Genomic DNA, 20,268 nt, shown 5'->3' with positions numbered 1-20,268 from the left:
ACGCTTAACTGCTGTGCCACCCAGGCACCCCTAAGTAAATGTATTTTAAACTCAGAGCAGCATCACTGAGTAGCACCAAAAGCTAGATGTAAGACTATGTACATGTTGAAGGACACGTAAGCTCTGTACTGACAAGACAAAATACTAAGAAGCATTTGCCTTTTAGGAACTGATTAGACAGAGTTAGATGTCATACATACATGGGTCATAAATGCTTTTAGCATGAACAAATTAGAAAAGTGAAAAAACAAGGCACTGACCTTTGTAAGAACAACAACAACAAAAATATGAAGACTGCCTATTCTGAAATCTAGCATGACTTCGGTGCACTGGCTTTACTGAAGTTATGGCTTCAGGATACTCTGAAGTATCCATTTTTTCTTTTAAGTAAATTACCACTGGTGATGTCTATAATATAGCCAAACTTCTCATAATGATGCCGTTGCTCAAAAAATTTCCTTAATTTTTTTTTTTAAATATGCCTTCAAAATATGTCAGAATGTACTTCAGCATACACTCAACTGTGGCAAATTCTCATCCTTAGCAGATGAACAAAGCATTTAGGAACAAATCTGTTGAAACAGATAAGTAAACAAACCAGGGAATAACTACTTTTAATCAAAACTAAGGGTTTATTATTAACTAATGACAATTTTGGGTGGTCATTAGTTGGCTTAACAAGGAATTCAAAAGAACTTCTAAAAAAGGCTTTGAAAAAACACTACTAAACAAAGCCTTTTACAGTGATATAATTATATGAGAGCTAAACAACTTCTACTATTAGGTCTCCTTAAAACATAGTTTCATGCTTACGGTCATATTTTATAAAGGATGATATATGGATATATATATGTATATTGGGATGATACATGTATGTGATATATATACATCCATATATCATCCCAACATATGTTTACACGTGTGTGTCCGAGCATGTGTGTGCAGCACGCACGTGTGCAACATGCACATGTGCAACATGCACATGTGCACTTGCGCGCGTGCACACACACACACACACAAATTAGGGCATGGTTAAATTTAATAAAAATCCAAGGGGCGCCTGGGTGGCACAGCGGTTTAGGCGTCTGCCTTCGGCTCAGGGCGTGATCCTGGCGTTATGGGATCGAGCCCCACATCAGGCTCCTCCACTAAGAGCCTGCTTCTTCCTCTCCCACTCCCCTGCTTGTGTTCCCTCTCTCGCTGGCTGTCTCTCTGTCTGTCAAATAAATAAATAAAACCTTTAAAAAAAAAAATCCTTAATACTATGCATTCAATATACTGAATAGTTTCCAGTTTTAAAACTGAACTTGAGGGTACCAGAAAATGATCCTAACGCATGTAACAGATAGGAGTATTTTCAGTTACATCTGATAAATTCTACACTAAATTTCATGGTACACCTGAATCCTGTACTTCTCTGCCATACCTTCCCCAGAATAGTACTCAGTTGGGACAATATTTTCATCCCATATGATTTTCTCAGTTGGATACAAAGGCATCTGGTTCAACTGCTGAATCTGAGAAATTCGACGTTCATGACGAGATACCTAAAAAAAACAGGATCACGCAGAAAGTTAGAAGGACATCTTTTTTTAATCAAAATAATTTATGAAGAAATTCACATAAAGTACAGAATGAGAACTTTCATGTCTTTCAGTTATGGTAGCACTTAAAAAGAGGGTTTTTTTTCCCTTTTTCTACTTTCTCCATAAATCAAAGACGAGAGAGGCATCAATTATGATGGGCTTTGGAAAATCAGGCAGATCAGAGTTCAATGCCAAGTACCTCTAATTTATGAGCTACGTAAAAACTGGGCATGTTCCTTCAACTTCCCTGATCTTAGCTTCTTTTTCAGTAAAACAGATAAAATACCAATCACCTCTCGGGTTTCTTATGAAAATGAAACGGCATACACAGCACCAAAGTGCCTGGCATATGCCAAGCCCTTAAAAACCACAGCACTTAATATTCACCAATATTAAGCCCTAAGTCCTAGATTATAGTTTTCATTCTTCTACTAATTAAACAATCTGGAAAATTTTGTTTATTAAAAAATAAACAGTTGGTGGCTCAGTCGGTTAAGTGCCTGACTCTTGGTTTCAGCTCAGGTCGTGAGCTTCAAGTCAGGAGATAGAATTCAGCGTTGGGCTCCGTGTTCGAGGGGAATCTGCTTCCCCTCTCCCTCAGCTACCCCCCCGCCACCTCGCTCACGCTGTCTCTCTCTCTCTGAAATAAATAAATCTTAAAAAAAAAAAAACCAACCCACACACAAAAACACCTGGCCTCAGTTTTCCTTGTGAATGAGAGTTGGACTTTATGACCTCTATGTAGATTTCCATTGTTAATATTATAGTCATCTATCTCAAACACAGAAATAAGCTTGTTACCTAATTAACATGTTAAAATAATGATACATGTGAAAAATGTGTCATGTTCTCTTCAGTGGAGACAGTATTATTTTAGGAAAGAAAATAGTGAGATATCATCTAAATAATACTCATATTTCTACTTCTTTATCATAATTCAGATTTTAGAAGAAGCCAAAGCCTAAAGAAATCCTTAGAGAGAAGAAATGAAAGATAATGCTGTAGCGCTATACATTTTTTTTTTAAAAGATTTTATTTATTTATTCGACAGAGATAGAGACAGCCAGCGAGAGAGGGAACACAAGCAGGGGGAATGGGAGAGGAAGAAGCAGGCTCATAGTGGAGGAGCCTGATGTGGGGCTCGATCCCATAACGCCGGGATCACGCCCTGAACCGAAGGCAGACGCTTAACCGCTGTGCCACCCAGGCGCCCCTGTAGCGCTGTAAATTTTTAAAAATGTTTTCTTTTTGGCATAAATATTTAAATTGCAAGGATGAAATCTTAGGCGTAAGACTGTAAAAGGCATAGAATCAGCCTTATACCTAAACCTATTTTCCATTAGAAAGATTCCTAAAGAAATCCTCATTTCTTTGTATAGTAAGGATTTATTATTAATTCCCCAAACCTGACTTATGAGAAAAGATTTCATGTTGTCAGAAAATAGGACTAGGAATTTTTGGAAAGCATTGGTAGTCAGAAATAATGAGAAGAAGGCAAAGATGGTGACCTAAGACATACATTTCACGTAACTAAACATATCAATAAAAAAAGTATTTCCCATACTTAAATAAACTTAAAACTCTAAGAATTTCTCTCCAACTGGCACTTAAACACCTGTCATTAGGCTTAAAACACCTGCTACCAACAGCTTCTGGTTACTTCCCCAAAACTAGCATTATCGTCTTCTGTACAGTAAGAGACTGTATTTTACACCCTATATTATAAGTATTAGCTTGGAATATAAGTCACAAAACTGTGTGCCCATTATGGTTCCATACTTGTAAAAAAATGCATATACACACCCACACAGTGTATGTTTGTAGAGTTATAAAAAAACAAACTAAAAACTACTCAACCTATAGCACAGCAGACAGAAAACAAAAAATTAAAGCAAGCTATTATTTCTTTTACCCACACAACTGCAGAAATTGGGATGACTCCTAACATCCAGGGCTGGTACGAGCTTAAGGAGACACACTCTAGGGGCGCCTGGGTGGCACAGCGGTTAAGCGTCTGCCTTCAGCTCAGGGCGTGATCCTGGCGTTCTGGGATCGAGCCCCACATCAGGCTCCTCCACTATGAGCCTGCTTCTTCCTCTCCCAAGGAGACACACTCTAATACACTGTTGGTAGGAACACACATCTTTCAGAGGATAATTTGGCTGCATCTTATCTTCTAAATAAGCACGTGCTTCAATCAAATAATTTCACTTCTAGGTACCCTCCTAAATGTCCACACATGGGCACAAAGCGGCATGTGTGAGGATCACATCATTATTTGTAAAAGTGAACATTGCAAACAACTTAGATATTGATAGTGGGGATATAATTACTCATGCATCATATGAATTATTTTACTAGAGCTAAAAATAAAGTATATTCCTTTCTCTCAATTTTTTCTGTGAACTTAAAACTGCACTAAAAAATAAAACCTTCCATAAAAAGTATTAGTTTGAGTTAAAGTCCATTATTTTCCAAAACGACTGAAAAATCCCTTAGTATTCTTAAACCACTAAGTCAGTGATAAATTAATTTTTCTAAATATTTTTAAGTTTTCTAATGATAAAGGTATGCTTTAATATTCAAGGTGCCTTATTTAAATAACTTTTAAAATAAACAGACAGATATGAATGCATACATATTACCCGTGTGTGTGTGTAACTATGACCTCCAAAAGGCAGGAATGGTATCAATTATCTATGTATCCCTAAAGCCCAAATCCAGTGCCTGACACAGAAGCTGCTCATAAATGTTTGCATAGAATGAATTCACGCCATAAAGCAGTTTTAAAAGGTAAAAGACTTAAGAAATCTAATGGATAAGAAATCTGATAAAAATTAAATGATTGATATAATTGTAAAACAGGTAGCAATGACCTACTTAACCTTTAGTCCAGGAAAAAATTTGTATCAATCCATGTCTTTAAGACAGGGAACATTTAAAGAACATTAATATTTACCAGCAATTCTAGAAGAAATTCTTTATCAAAAGTTGTGTCTTCGTTTTTAGGAAGAGTTGGTAACAAGCAGAGGTATGATGCCACCTGGTGGAGTGTATTTGAACTGCAGAATAAGGAATATTCAGATCAGAATATTTTATTAACTTATTTTACTTCACTTTTGAAACACAAAATTTTATAGACTGATTAAAAAGTTTTACCTAGCAAATATAATCCTATGATATTACAGCAAATAAAAAAATCAGCAATGAAAGTCAGCCCCCTTAATACAGGCTCTCAAAGTGCCTTCTGCAAACCCCCTGTGGTCCTTGAGACCTTTCTAGTAAGTCTGCAAGAACAATACTTTTCTCTATTAATACTAAGACATTATTTGTTTGTTTTTCTCACTATCTTTACATACACAGTGAAAAGCAGTGGTGGGTAAAACTGCTGGCACAGGTGAAGGCAGTGGCACCAACCAGGACTATAAGGAGCCACAGCATTCCTTATGGCCGCATGCAGAGGGAGAAAAGAAGCCACTTTTGCTTAAGAATGCCCTTAATGAAGCAGTAATATTAATGTATTAATTAAAAGTAAACTGCTACTTAAAATTTATTACTAATGTAATTAAATTTGGACTCTTGAGTATCTGTTTTTAAAAAATTTTGTGTGACAAGATGGGAACTACACATTTTACACACAATTTTTACTTGAAAGAACTAATGACAAACCATGGTTATTCAGACTTGAGTAAATGGCAAAAAATTTTCAAATCTGAACAAAATAAACCAGTAACTTTAAGGAAAACAACTGATAGTATTGTTACCAAAGACAAAATTTGAACTTCCAAGTGAAAAACTGGAATTCTGGAAAACGTGCATTCACCAACGTGAGCTGAACAGCTTTCCATTACTTAGAGTTTCATCACCTTTGCCCAAAGGCCCTCACACACTCTATCCCAGCCCCTGGTAACCACTAATCTGTTTTTGATCTCTACAATTTCACTTTTTCCAGAAGGTAATATAAATGGAATCATACATTATACATAGCCTTTTGATACTGGTTATTTTCATCTAGCATAATGCAACTAAAATTCACCCATATTGCATGCATTTTAGTTGGTTCCTTTTTACTGCTGAGTAGTACTCCATCATACAGATGTAGCACACTGTGTTTATTCACTGACCAGCTGAAGGCTGTTTTTGACAACTATAAAGCCACTATACATATTTACCCATAGACTTTTGCATGAACATAAATTTTCATTTGGTGTATCTGTGAGAACACTAGATTGTGTAGTAAATGGGTGTTTAACTTTACAAGAAACTCGCATTTTTTCCAAAGAGGCACTACCATTTTGAATTACCACCAGCAAATGTATGAGAACTCCAGCTGTTCGACATCCTTATCAAAAGTCAATACAATGCATGTTTTTTACAATTCTAATAGACATGTAATGGTATCTCATTATGATTTAAATTTGTATTTCTCTAATAACTAATGATGCTAAGTATCTTTCTGTGGCCTTATTGAAATGTATCATCTTTGGTGCAGTATCTGCTCAAATCTTTAGCTATTTTTAAATTGTTTTCTTATTATTGAGTTCTGAGACTTCTGGATACTGGTCCATCATCAGATATGTGTTCAGTCAATATTCGCTCCAAGTCTGGGGTTGTATTTACATTCTGTTAACAATGTCTTTGAAATAGTAGAAGTTTTAAATTTTGATAAAGTCAATTTATCAATTTTTTCTTCATGGATTATGCTCTGGGGTCTATGGAAATCTTTGTACAAATCACAATCACAAAACTTTTCTCCTCCATGTCCTATTAGCTCTGGTTCTGATAAATATGTCTATGATTAATTTTGAGTTAGTCTGTGTATATGATGTGAAGTATGTGTCAAGTTTCATACTTTGCATATAGATGTCCAACTGTTTCACCATTATTGAAAAGATTACCTTCTCCAGTGAGTTGCTTTGGCATCTTAGTCAGAAATCAACTAACATATATGTGTGATCTATTTTCAACTCTACTGTTCCAGTGATCTATGTGTCTATCTGTCCTTTATTCAATACCACAATGTCTTGATTAATGTAGCTATATAGGCAGTCTTGAAATTAAGTAGTGGGAATCCTCCAACTTCGTTCTTTTTCAAAATGGTTTTGTTTAGTCTAGTCTCTTTGTCTTTCTGTATTAATTTTTGAATAAGCTTGTCAATTTCTAGAAAATATCCTGCTGGGATTCCAACTGGAACTGAATTATACCTATGGATTAATTTGGGCAGATTTCATACCTTAATTGAGTCCTCTCATCCATAAGCAAGGCAAATATCTCCATTTCTAAAATTAATTCATTTTAATTGCACAGACTTCCTTAATATGCTTTCAGATACAACACTGAAACTAACATTTAAGAAACTACCACTTGTCAAATTGTGATACAGTATCAAAGAAAAATAATCACAATTCTTTGAAAAGGCTATTAAAATATATTTCCCCCCCTTTTTTTTTTAAAGATTTTTTTTATTTATTTGACAGAGATAGAGACAGCCAGCGAGAGAGGGAACACAAGCAGGGGGAGTGGGAGAGGAAGAAGCAGGTTCATGGCGGAGGAGCCTGACGTGGGGCTCGATCCCAGAACGCCGGGATCACGCCCTGAGCCGAAGGCAGACGCTTAACCACTGTGCCACCCAGGTGCCCCTAAAATATATTTCCCTTTTGCATAAGAGAATTTCTTCATTTACTTTAACCAAAACAGTATCTCACAATAAATGAAACACAGAAGCAGATCTGCAAATCCAACTGTCCTTGATTAAGCCAGACATTAAAGAGATTTACAGGGGAGGAGTTAAGATGGCAGAGGAGTAGGGGCACCCTAAGCTTGTCTCATCCCTTGAACACAGCTAGATAGTTATCAAATCATGCTGAACACCCAAGAAATCAATTGGAGGTCTGAGAGAACAAAAACTGCAGTCTACAAGTAGAAAAGTAACCACCTTTTAGAAGGAGTCCCAGAAGATGAAGAGAGAGAAAAAGGGACAGAAGGTTTATTTGAACAAATTATAGCCGAAAACTTTCCTAATCTGGGAAAGGACACAGACATCAAAATCCAAGAAGCACAGAGAACTCCCATTAAATTCAACGAAAGTCAACTACTGCCAAGACATATCATAGTCAAATTCACAAAATACACAGACAAGGGAAGAGTCCTGAAAGCAGCAAGTGAAAAAAAAGTCCTTACATTACAAGGTTAGATAGATTAGATTCGCAGCAGATCTGTCCACAGAAACTTGGTGGGCCATAAAGCAGTGGCAGGATATACTCAATGAGCTGAATGGGAAAGCTGTGCAGCCAAGAATTCTTTATCCAGCAAGGCTGTCATTCAGAAGAGAAGAAGAGATAGAGTTTCCTGGACAAACAAAAACTAAAGGAGTTCGTGACCACTAAACCAGTCCTGCAAGAAATTTTAAGGGGTCTCTTTGAGTGGAGAAAAAAAGACCAAAAGCAACAAACACTAGAAAGGACCAGAGAACAACCCAGAAACACCAACTCTACAGGTAACGCTATGGCACTAGATTCATATCTCTCAATAATCACTCTGAATGTAAATGGACTAAATGCTCCAATCAAAAGACATAAGGTATCAGAATGGATTTTAAAAAACCAAGATTCATCTATATGCTGCCTACAAGAGACTCATTTTAGACCCAAAGACACCTGCAGATTGAAAGTGATGGGATGGAGAACCATCTATCATGCTAATGGACACCAAAAGAAAGATGGAGTAGCCATACTTATATCAGACAAACTAGATTTTAAAACAAAGTCTGTAACAAGAGACGAAGAAGGGCATTATATCATAATTAAGGGGTAAATCCATCAAGATCTAACAATTGTAAATATTTATCCCCCCAACTTGGGAGCACACAAATATATAAATCAATTAATAATAAACATAAAGAGTTTCCTCAAAAAGTTGAAAATTGAACTACCCTACAACCCAGCAATTGCACTACCAGGGATTTACCCCAAAGATACAAATGTAGTGATCCATTGGGACACCTGCACTCCAATGTTCATAGCAGCAATGTCCACAACAGTCAAATTATGGAAAGAGCCCAGATATCCAGAGACAGATGAATGGATAAAGAAGATGTGAGATACACACACACACACACACACACAATGGAATACTATTCAGCCATCAAAAAATGAAATCTTGCCATTTGCAACACTGTGGATGGAACTAGAGGGCATTATGCTAAGCGAAATAAGTCAACCAGAGAAAGACAATTATCATATGATCTCACTCATATGGAATTTAAGAACCAAAACAGAATCATAGGGGAAGAGAGGGAAAAATAAAACAAGATAAAATCAGAGAGGGAGACAAACCACAAGTGACTCTTAATCACAGGAAACAAACTGAGGGTTGCTGGAGGGAAGAGAGGTGGAGGGATGGGGTAACTGGGTGATGGACATTAAGGAGGGCATGCGATGTAATGAGCACTGGGTATTATATAAGACTGATGTATCACTGACTTCTACCTCTGAAACCAACAATACATTATATGTTAATTAATTGAATTTAAATTAAAAAATGAAATAAAAAATCATAAACATTAAGAAAATCATTGATAATAATACAGTAATAGTAGGGGACTTTAACACCCCACTTACAGCAATGGACAGATCATCTACAGAAAATCAACAAGGAAACAAGGGCTTTGAATGACACGCTGGACCACATGGAGTTAACAGATATAGTCAGAACATTTCATCCTAAAGCAGCAGAATACATTCTTTTCGAGTGCACATGGAACATTCTCCAGAAAAGATCACATACTGAGTCACTCAACAAGTACAAAAAGATCGAGATTATATGATGCGTATTTTCAGACCACAACACTATGAAACTTGAAGTCAACTGCAAGAAAAAATTTGGAAAGACCTCAAATACATGGAGGTTAAAGAACATCCTTCTAAAGAATGAGTGGGTTAATTAGGAAATTAAAGAGAAATTAAAAGAACAGATGGAAGCAAATGAAAATACAATAGTCCAAAACCTTTGGTATGCAGCAAAGGCAGTCCTAAGAGGGAAGTATATAGCAATACAGGCCTTCCTCAAGAAGGAAGAGAAGTCTCAACAAACCTATACACCTAAATGAAATAGAAAAGGAACAGCAAATAAAGTCTGAAGCCAGCAGAAGAAGGGAAATAATACAGATTAGAGCAAAAATAAATTATATGAGAACAAAAAACCCCAAAAGAACAGGTTAACAAAACTGAGAGAGGGTTCTTCAAAAGAATTAATAAAATTGATAAATCCCTAGCCAGAGAGAAAGGACCCACAAAGACAAAAATCACAAATGAAAGAAGAGCGATCACAACCAATACCATAGAAACACAAACAATTGTAAGAGAATACTATGAAAAATTATATGCCAACAAATTGGGCAATCTAGAAGAAATGGACACACTCCTAGAAACTTACAAACTACCAAAACCGGAACAGGAACAAATAGAAAATTTGAACAGACCCATAACCCGCCAAAAAATTTAATCAGTAATCAAAAATCTCCCAACAAACAAAAGTTGTGGGCCAGATAGCTTCCCACAGTAATTCTATCAGACATTTAAAGAAGAGTTAATACCTATTGTTCTCAAACTGTTCCAAAAAATAGAAATGGAGGAAAACTTCCAAACGCATTCTACAAAGCCAGCAATACCTTGATTCCAAAACAAGACAAACACCCCACTAAAAAAGAGAATTACAGGCCAATATCCCTGCTGAACGTGGATGCAAAAATTCTCAATAAAATACTAGCAAATCGAGTTCAACAGTACATTAAAAGAATAATTCACCACGATAAAGTGGGATTTATTCCTGGGCTGCAAGGGTGGTTCAGTATTTGCAAACCAATCAATATGATACACCATAGTAATAAGAAAAAGGATAAGATCCTGTCAATAGATGCAGAAAAAGCATTTGACAAAATAAGCATCCATTCTTGATAAAAACCCTCAACGAAGTAGGGATAGTTGGAACATACCTCAACAACATAAAGGCCACATAAAAAAGACCCACAGCTATCACCACCCTCAATGGAAAAACAGAGCCTTTCCCCTATAGTCAGGAAAAAGGTAAGGATGTCCACTCTCACCATTACTATTTAACATAGTACTGGAAGTCTCAGCCTCAAGAATCTGACAACAAAAAGAAATAAAAGGCATCCAAATCTGCAATGAAGAAGTCAAACTTTTACTATTTGTAGATGATATATTCCCTGTAGAAAACCCAAAAGACTCCACCAAAAAATTGCTAGAACTAATACATGAATTCAGCAAAGTCGCAGGATATAAAATCAATGTGCAGAAACCTGTTGCATTTCTATACACCAATAATGAAGCAGCAGAAAAAGAAATCAAGGAATCGATCCCACTTGTAATTGCACTGAAAATAATAAGATATCTAGAGATAAACCCAACTAAAGATCTTTTCTGTACTCTGAAAACTATAGAACACTTATGAAACAAACTGAAGAAGACACAAAGAAATGGAAAAGCATTCCATGCTCATGGATTAGAAGAACAAACATTGTTAAAGTGTCTACACTACCCAAAGCAATCTACACATCTAATACAATCCCTATCAAAATACCACCAGCATTTTTCACAGACCTAGAACAAACAATCCTAAAATCTGTATGGAACCACAGAAGATCCCGAATAGCCAAAGAAACCCTGAAAAAGAAAAATGAAACTGGAGGCATCGTGATTCCAGATTTCAAGCTATATTACAAAGTTGTAGTCATCAAGACAGTATGGTATTGGCACAAAACAGACACACAGATCAATGTAACAGAACAGAAAACCCAGAAATGGACCCACACCTATATGGTGAACTAATCTTCAACAAAGTAGGGAAGAATATCCAATGGGAAAAAAGATGGTCTCTTCAACAAATGGTGTTGGGAAAACTGGACAGCAACATGCAGAAGAATGAAACTGGACCACTTTCTTACATCATACACAAAAATAAATTGAAAATGGTGAAAGACCTAAATGTGAGGGTTGGGAAAACTGGACAGCAACATGCAGAAGAATGAAACTGGACCACTTTCTTACATCATACACAAAAATAAATAGAAAATGATGAAAGACCTAAATGTGAGACAGGAAACCATCAAAATCCTAGAGGAGAACCCAGGCAGAAAGCTATTTGAACAACTTCTTACTAGACATGTTGCTGGAGGTAAGGGAAACAAAAGCAATAATGAATTTTGTCAAGATAAAAAGCTTCTGAGCGCAGTGAAGGAAACAATCAACAAAACTAAAAGGCACCCTATGGAATGAGAGAAGGTATCTGTAAATACTGTATCTGATAAAGGGCTAGTATCTAAAATCTATAAAGAATCTATTAAACTCAACACCCAAAAACCAAATAATACAGAGGAAATGCAAATGGCCAAGAAAAATAGAAAGATGCTCAATTTCCCCAATATAATCACAGAATGCAAAGTAAAACAATGAGGTTTCTTTTACTCTTGGATTGGCAAAAATGAAAGACTAGTGTACTTAGTTGGTAGGGGAAGAAATAAATCCTCATATGCTGTTGATATAATTGATATATATTTTTAAAGGAAATTTAGCACTTTAAACTTCTTTAAGTCAACTATACTGCTTGTGGGAATCAGTACCAAGAATTTCTATATAGATACAGAAACAATGTTGTTCCTTACTATACTGTTAGTAATGGCCAAAAATTTAGAAAGTAAAGATCTGTCAACAGGAGAGTGATTAAAAAATAGTATGGTATATCATCCAATGGAATTTTATGAAACAGATTTTTGTGTTATTGTAAGAGTCATTATTAAATCTTATGAAAACCAACAAACAAACCAACTTTCAAGTTGAAACCAAGTTTGTTTCATTTCAAATAGCCAATGAACTAAACATAATTTCTCCCAAGAATTAAGGACAATGGGGAGATAAAAGAGTACAGTTAAAGGTTAGACTGCCTAGGTTTGAAATTGGGACCACCGAGGTTGGAATCCTAGCTCTGCCACTTACTTGCTATTTGATCTAGGTAAATGACTTATCAATTCTGTGTCTCAGTGACCTTATTTCAAAAATGGTACCTACTCCTCACATAAATGAATGTCTTGAGGATTATTTATGCAGTTAGTAGAGTGCCTACATGTACATAAATGTACTATTACCATTTTCAAAATAGTATATTAGCTAAGTGTCAAAGAATATTACTAATTTCATAAATTTTAAACATACAAATTTTTCTCATCTTCTAATATCACATATGACCATTTACTGGTTTCTGTTTTATGTTATAATTGATGGGATATCAGTTTTATGTTCTACTCTAAAAAAATTTATGATTTAGGAAAAATGTTTAAGTTATGAAAAATATAAATTTTGCCCCCCAAAATAGAAGATCAATAATTATATCTAAGTGACTTAAAGATACCAACTGCTAGAAAGAAGCACTAGTTTTAGTTGTCAACAGAATGGTACAATAAGTTTCACTACCTAGTAGTACAAAATGTTTAAAAGCAAAAAGAAAATTAAAATTCAGTTCTTTCATGTTGACTTACCTAAGAGGTCCAAAGAACTTGACCAAAGATTCCCGAGTATCTACTTCTGCCACATTTGAGAGGGCAAAATCATAGAGCTCAGGGAAATGTGCAAAAGCAGCTCTCTAGAAAGGAGAAAAAAAAATCAGTAACTAATGCCTACATATTAATACAATCAACTACAATTTATATGCTACATAATAAAAATAATATTTTAAAAATATTAATGCACTTCTCTTTCTCTTATATGCTTCTCATATGTGACCTCTGCCTTATTTAGCCAGAAGCATTCAATAGAATGGGAAAAAACTAGAATTATTCCAACAAGACTGTAAAACCAGTCAATGTTCAGTTTTTTATTTCTAATGCTGTATTTTGAACATACATGAAAATAGCCATGAAAGCTAGCTTCACTGACACAGAGGGAGAAAAATAAAACAATACACTTTATTATCAAGAACTGGCCCAACAAAACTAAAAGAAAGTTCCAAGGGAAATTCCCACTGAAGAGATAGCTTGAGGGAGAATTCAGAAGTGCAGTGGTTTGTGCTTTTACTTTGGAACTCTGGAAAGACAGGACCTCTCAGGGTAACACCCCCAACCAACCATGGGGTAAGCTGCAAGAAAACAGAAATAGCATTACAGTGACTGGGTAAGAGTGTATAAGGTAACACCTCTAGTCTTCCTTAATGCCCATGTTGCACGGAGAAGATCCAGAAGTTTTCACATGCCCCATGACAGATGGCACCACAAGCTGCCAAGGTTATTGCTCAGATGCCATGAGATTATTACAAGTAGTAGCAAAATGACAATGCAACCTAAGTCTCAGTGAGCTGCTTAAGCTAGGAAATGAATGAGAGTCAGCTCTCAGGAGAACTCTAGCAACCACTAAGCGCAACGTTGGAGCCTCATCAGCAAGGAGATAGCCAAACTCCTTGGGAACTATCATCATGCCTTGCCTGGTACCAAGAGAGCAGACCACATGCCACACCAGCTGTGGTCACTTCAAGGGCAGAAGCAGAAGGACAAAAAAAACCACTACTGCTCTGAGAAGAGCAGGAAAAGACATCGGAGCCGGGACACTGTGCAGATCAGTCCTATGCCAAAATGAGACTATCATGGTGCCTCCACATACCCAGATGGCATTCTGGGAAAGAAGAGGGAGAGGCAAGTATCTTTGTGAGATAGTGGAGTTGATCGTGAAAGACAATTTTGACTGAACCTTTACCCGAAAAGACTCTTCAAAACAGAAAGAACTGAATTTCTTCAACGTGACAAATAAAAGCTCCTTTCTCCCACCAGAAAGAGTAAGAGTAAGATGAGATCAGTAATACAAAACAAACAAACAAAGGTACTTTGTTGACACAGATGAGCTGTACTGGCAAACTGCAGTCCCATTATATGTGTTTATTTTTAAAATGTACAAAATGTTCACACATGCTTTGTCAATATATTGGAATACTCTTTCATAAAATCAAAGTGGTAAGTATATACATCAAATTGGTCTAATAACTGATAGAAAATTTGAGTGTCAAATATCAGTACCTGGATTTTCAAGACTGAAGAAAGCCACTTTTTCCATGGATTCATCGGAATTAGCAATATTTAAAAAGCTCAGTACGAAAACACTATTGAATTAGTACTTTCTTCTACCTGTACTACATGAACTAAATTATACATGACCCAACTTGACGGAGCAGAATCGCAGGCTGCAGTGCATTACAGTTACCTGGAGAGAAGTAATTCTGTCATAGTGAATTGTCGTCATCTCATTCTCTGTCAGAGCATTTCCAGTCTGGTCGTTAATCTCAAAACCAGTATAGAACTTAAGCATGTCCAAAAGCTGAAAGGATACATTTACATTACTAAACTGTCTGAACATAAGAACAAGAAACCATTAACAAAAACTCTTATAAAGAATAAACAAGTCCATGTAACTTCTCCGAGGTGCTGAAGAACTCTGGAATATAAACACTGTAACATATACGTTAGAACATACCAAACGTGTTATTTGTCTGAGAATAAAGTATGAGTCTAGTAAATAAACTGTTGAAGTCTATTTCATATACATAGTCTACTTCTACAGAGAGGAACTTAAGCTGCAATCTCAATAATGAGCAGACATTAAGGATCTAATCAAAGGAAGCCAAACACTAATGGAAAAAACACAAACTCCATGACTGCAAATTTACACAACTAGACCAGAAGGGGGAACCCGTAAGGACTTTTACTTATGCCACTTAATACAGAATTTTCTGAATGAGGGTTTCGGAATTCATAATTGGAGATACTCTCCTCTGTGTACTGCTTCTTTTGGGAAAAGCAGCAAGGTGAGGAAAGCTAAGATATTTATTCTTCTCATCAGTCTCCATGGCCATCGAGCCCTTTCTTTGGCCTAGTTACTGCTGCTAATGAAGGCCTGCTTTCCCTTTGTAGCAATGGCATCAAGAGTCTACTGGCTGCATTCACCCCAAATCTTTATTACTCTTAATTCTAATCTATGGAAGATCAGATATGAGAATTTTAATATGTTGTAATATATGTGGCAAATCACTGGATAGAAATTTAATAAGAGAATGAGAAAAAATACAGATATAAGATAAAAGAATTCTTGGGGTGCCTGGGTGCCTCAGTCAGTTAAGCGTCCGACTCTTGGTTTTGGCTCAGGTCACGATCTCAGGGTCGTGAGACTGAGCCGCCCGAGTGGGGCTCAGCGCTCAGCGGGGAGGCTGCCTGAGATTCTCTCTCTCTCCCTCTGCCTCTCCCCTGGCTTGTAAAAAAAAAAAAAAAAAAAAAAAAAAAAAAAAAAAAAAAAAAGATGAGAGAATTCTTAAAAGAATACGTGAACACACTAAAATTACATCTCCATGTATGATCTCATTGAAAGGCAAGGGTTAGAAGTTTGTTAGAAGACTTTTCTCCCAAAAAGGAGATGTGAAACAGGAAATGTAAAATAGGAATACTTCTTTCTACCCAAGGTAGCAAATGAGCACATCCATGCTATCAACTGTCTCTGTCACCATCATCTTATGGAAAGACAGCCATAATATTAGGGCATAGTTCTCTTGAAATTAATGCTCATCATCTATTGTATTCCACGGTGGTTACCAACATAAAATATATGAGTATGTGGGACTACATTGCCAAAATCATAATTTAGTCCAACAATAAAATCACATGATTAACAAAAACTCTTCATTCACTCATTTTCTATATTAAGACTTGATTTTACTTTAAAATGACTAATTAGGAATTTATATTATTCAATTCAATATTTAGCAAGATTTCCTTTATATCATCCACTGGTATTCTTAGTTACATGGCAAAAAAAAGATCAATTTAGAAATGAAAACACAGTTCAGATATATCAATGCTCACCTGGGAAAAAAGGTGGCCATCCTCTTCCCTATGAACAAGATTGGAAAGGTAACAGTGAACCAAAAGGTGGGAGTCATCCAGGATGGTATTAAACCAGCGCCTTGTGGGGAGTAGGGCCTAGAACAAAGAAACACCAGGGCAATAAGTCTGTATGTTCTCCGCAGCTAGAGGTAAAATTTACTATTTTGCTTAGAAGTGTCAATCACATACAAAGTGCCCTCTAGTCTCCCAAAAGTCACGGTGCACAAAATGAGGGGTCTGAACAATGCTGTAAATAAACTTAGTGGCAACATTTAAAAATAAAATCCAGCACTGGAAGAAATTTCAGATATATAAGCCAGTAGTTTTCAAACAAAATCTTACATAAAATCCCAATACGTATTGTGTATAGATGTAAAAATGGTGCTACTCTGAGAGAAAAGGGACTGGGGACCCCTATGTGGAGACTTCTTTCTCCATATCTTCTTCCCATATCCCCCTCATGACAGTCAGCAAGACAATGCCGAGATACTGCTATCAGTCTGAAAATCACTAATCTAATCAAATATCCTCATTTTATAGACGAGGTTATTGAGATCCTCAGAGGTTATAAATTAGTTACTGGCAGAACTAGAATCTGAATAAAGATCTCATGAATGGCTGCTAGCCCAATACTCTAATCCTTATGTCAAGAAACCACCCCCTCTCTCCAGATAAGAAATGAACACAAAGGATTTTCTTTCAATTTCCTGCAGTAAAGAGGGAAAGGAAAGGAAATGAATTCAATCTGAATTACACCAACTCTGCATCTGAACTTTCTGTCAAAATCTTGCACCTAATAATATGAAATCTTCTTTAAGAATCTTAATTTAAAAAATTGACAATAGCAGCTACATCTTTTTTCATCAACAATATTTAGGCACATTTAGACAAGTGAGATTATTAAGAGATGGCCATAAACCCATAACTTCAGCTGCTATTAAAACTCTATGATGGGGGAAAAAACCAAACCAAGAACAAAAACCTCTATGATGGGGTATTAAAATATGATAGAAAATAAAAAGCTATTGCTAGACTCATGTTCAATAACTACACTATATTCATATTTTTTTCTACAAACAACAGCCATCTGACAGTTATTCGAAAACCTCGAGGGACAACTGCTTTTGACTTGCCTCTCTTTGTTACACCTAGAAACAGGTAAAAAACCCAAGGCCAGTTTGAAGTAATGAAGAAATACTTCATATATTTCATGTAGTCATATGCTTAACCTTATCCCCCTTAAAGATGAAGTAACAGAAGAGTCACTGCACATTCTTTACCTCTAGGTCAATCATAAGTTCAATGAATCTTTCACAGTAATGAACTTTGTCCATAGTGACTGGTTCTAGACATAACGGAGAAAACATGTTAGAATTTTCTTACTTAGGCCATTCAGTGTACTATATCTTACAACTGGCAGTTATTCAGTTATTGAAACTGTCATTTGTCTCTTACTCATCAGGACAGGATCATGATGCAGAGTAAGGACCCAATCTATATTTCAAAAAAGGCAGGACTTACCCTTATGTTTAGCTCTACAAATATAAGAAAATGAAAAACCTATCTTGGGTTAGAAACACATTTTAAAAATCAGGTTTGCAAAAATATTTTAAAAGTGCTTAGATCTACTAATGTCTGTAATAATTAGTCATAAAAAATGACTTGTATTAAATGACTAGATTTGAAAAAACCAAGTGATACAAAAACTAAAAAGGGAGTGTAAAACAAAACAAAAGTAAACAGGCAGTTTTTCCTCAGTTCTTGACCCACTTTCCTTCTTGCTTTCACACACTAAACTTCTAGAACTTCTCTCATATACATAAACATATACAGAATATGTGTACATGCAGACATAGACAGATAATCTTTAGAATGCAAAGAAAATGGATGTGAAAGGTATGCACCAAACTAATTAATGAGACAACTATTATGAGCTTTTTCCCACTATATATATATTACTTTTGATATTAAAATGTCAATGACAGAGCAATACAATATTTTTAAATCACCTTATTTTATGCTATTCATGAGTATTAATGTACTGTTTTTTAAAAACATTTACTTTTGTTTTTAAATAATCATAACCGTGTAACATGATAAACTTTTAGAGTACAAGTTTTGTTTTGTTTTTTTCTAATGCCAGGTAATAGTCTACCATTTTACCAGCTAAACCATCCTGCCAAGATTGTGTCAATTAAAAGATAATTCCAGGGTCCCCACTGCTGCTTAGTCTAAGGACTCCCAGCAGCGACTAATCCCAGTGCTTACATTTAACCTATCAATGCTTAAATAAATCCACATAATTTAATTTACGTGTAGCATACAGAAAAACAGAAGGTTTTATCTGAAGAAAGAAATGTGAATACTTTTGTGACTAATATATAGAAATATTAAGTAAAACTTTTCTAGTTAACACATGCTCCAAATCCAGACCTTGAAATAACATAACCATAAAATTTCATAGCTGGAAAAGACCTCAGAGAATGCCTATTCTAACTCTTCATTTTCCAGGTGAGAAAGTGAAAACCAGAAAAAACGACCTGGTAAAAGTGTAGAACAAAATAATGGCTGATTAAAACTGGAATCCAGGTTTTCTGAGACATAGTCTGAGTCACACAGATGTTGAAACTAAAAAATTTAAAGGAGCAACTTATAAATTAAATCCATTCAAACTAGTCCTCTGCTATTTTTTATTCTTGTTACTGTAAAAAATATTTTTGTTCAAAATTTAAAAAGTGAGCAAACTCTATACTCTGTATTTTTATTTATAGTTTGAGAAAATTACTAGCAATGACCTATTTAAAATTAAAATTAGAACATGATGCTTGCCACTCAGCTTCTGAGCTCTGGTGAATAAAGCTGCATGTTTTTATGGAAGTTGGCCCTACTGGGCATACTGTTTAGAGCTGAAACCTTGTCATACCAATTTCAGACACCAAGATATCCTTATTATTTGCTTCTTACGTATATTGTGGGATTTTTTTCCCTTTCTTCTGACAGCAGTCCTGACATCTCAGATCAACCTACACAGATTTCCTTTATAACAACTGATATGGATATGTTGTTTTTCATGATGCTGTAAAATGAAACTATAATCCTTATTTTTTTAAAAAACAGTTTTCTGTTTTCTCACTATATAATTCATCCATCTTTACCCTCTCTGAACTGGCACACTACTTTCACCATCTTGTTGGTTCCTGTGCCAGAGAGTTAACAATTTTGATTAAAGCTCAAGGTCAATCTAAGAAATTTTGTTTTCTGGCAATAAGTAAACTAAGGCAACAGCTGGTGGTTTGTAGATTGTTAAAATTATGGCAGGTCCTGTGTTGCTGTTGTTACTTGATTTTCAAACCTTGCTGATGACCCAAGATTAACATTGCATAGAGATGTCAATTTTTATGGCCCTAATTACTACAGGTATTAGTAGTTCTAAGCACTCATTTCTACCTTTTGTGCCCCCCCAATCAGTTTTCCTCCTAGATTTAAGCCACTTAACTGAAGACTTAAAAATACTACTATTAAGCGACTTAGATTATTAGCATATGACAATTTTTTTTTTTATACCAATGCTGGGAGTAATCTTAGGCCTCAAATCAAGTATAGGTGATGGACAGCATTAGAATCTATTCCTTGCTGGATTGTAAGTATGGTTTTCGGCTGTAAAATATTACTTGGAAGGTCGGCATTTATAAGTAATCCTGTTGTATTTTAGTTTAAAAAAAGCTACAATCTCTGATGCAAAAATATAAATAC

At 35.6% G+C, this 20,268-nt stretch overlaps 1 protein-coding gene across 1 annotated transcript in view; it reads right to left on the bottom strand.

Annotated features, from left to right (window-relative positions):
• The window catches only part of AQR (aquarius intron-binding spliceosomal factor), a 94,563-nt gene that overhangs the window by 47,995 nt on the left and 26,300 nt on the right, over nt 1-20,268 (bottom strand). Inside the window, exons 10-15 of the mRNA XM_034661200.1 lie at nt 17,796-17,860; nt 16,495-16,611; nt 14,846-14,959; nt 13,138-13,241; nt 4,546-4,648; nt 1,427-1,547 (exon numbers count right to left, since the gene is read on the bottom strand). Coding sequence (XP_034517091.1) covers nt 1,427-1,547; nt 4,546-4,648; nt 13,138-13,241; nt 14,846-14,959; nt 16,495-16,611; nt 17,796-17,860 — 624 coding nt within the window. The remainder of the gene's footprint in view (nt 1-1,426; nt 1,548-4,545; nt 4,649-13,137; nt 13,242-14,845; nt 14,960-16,494; nt 16,612-17,795; nt 17,861-20,268) is intronic.

The sequence above is a fragment of the Ailuropoda melanoleuca genome, chromosome 5, assembly GCF_002007445.2.
Source record: "Ailuropoda melanoleuca isolate Jingjing chromosome 5, ASM200744v2, whole genome shotgun sequence".
NCBI classification, from domain to species: domain Eukaryota; kingdom Metazoa; phylum Chordata; class Mammalia; order Carnivora; family Ursidae; genus Ailuropoda; species Ailuropoda melanoleuca.
The sequence above is the reverse complement of the archived record's forward strand: the minus strand, read 5'-3'. Positions and strand labels throughout refer to the sequence as shown.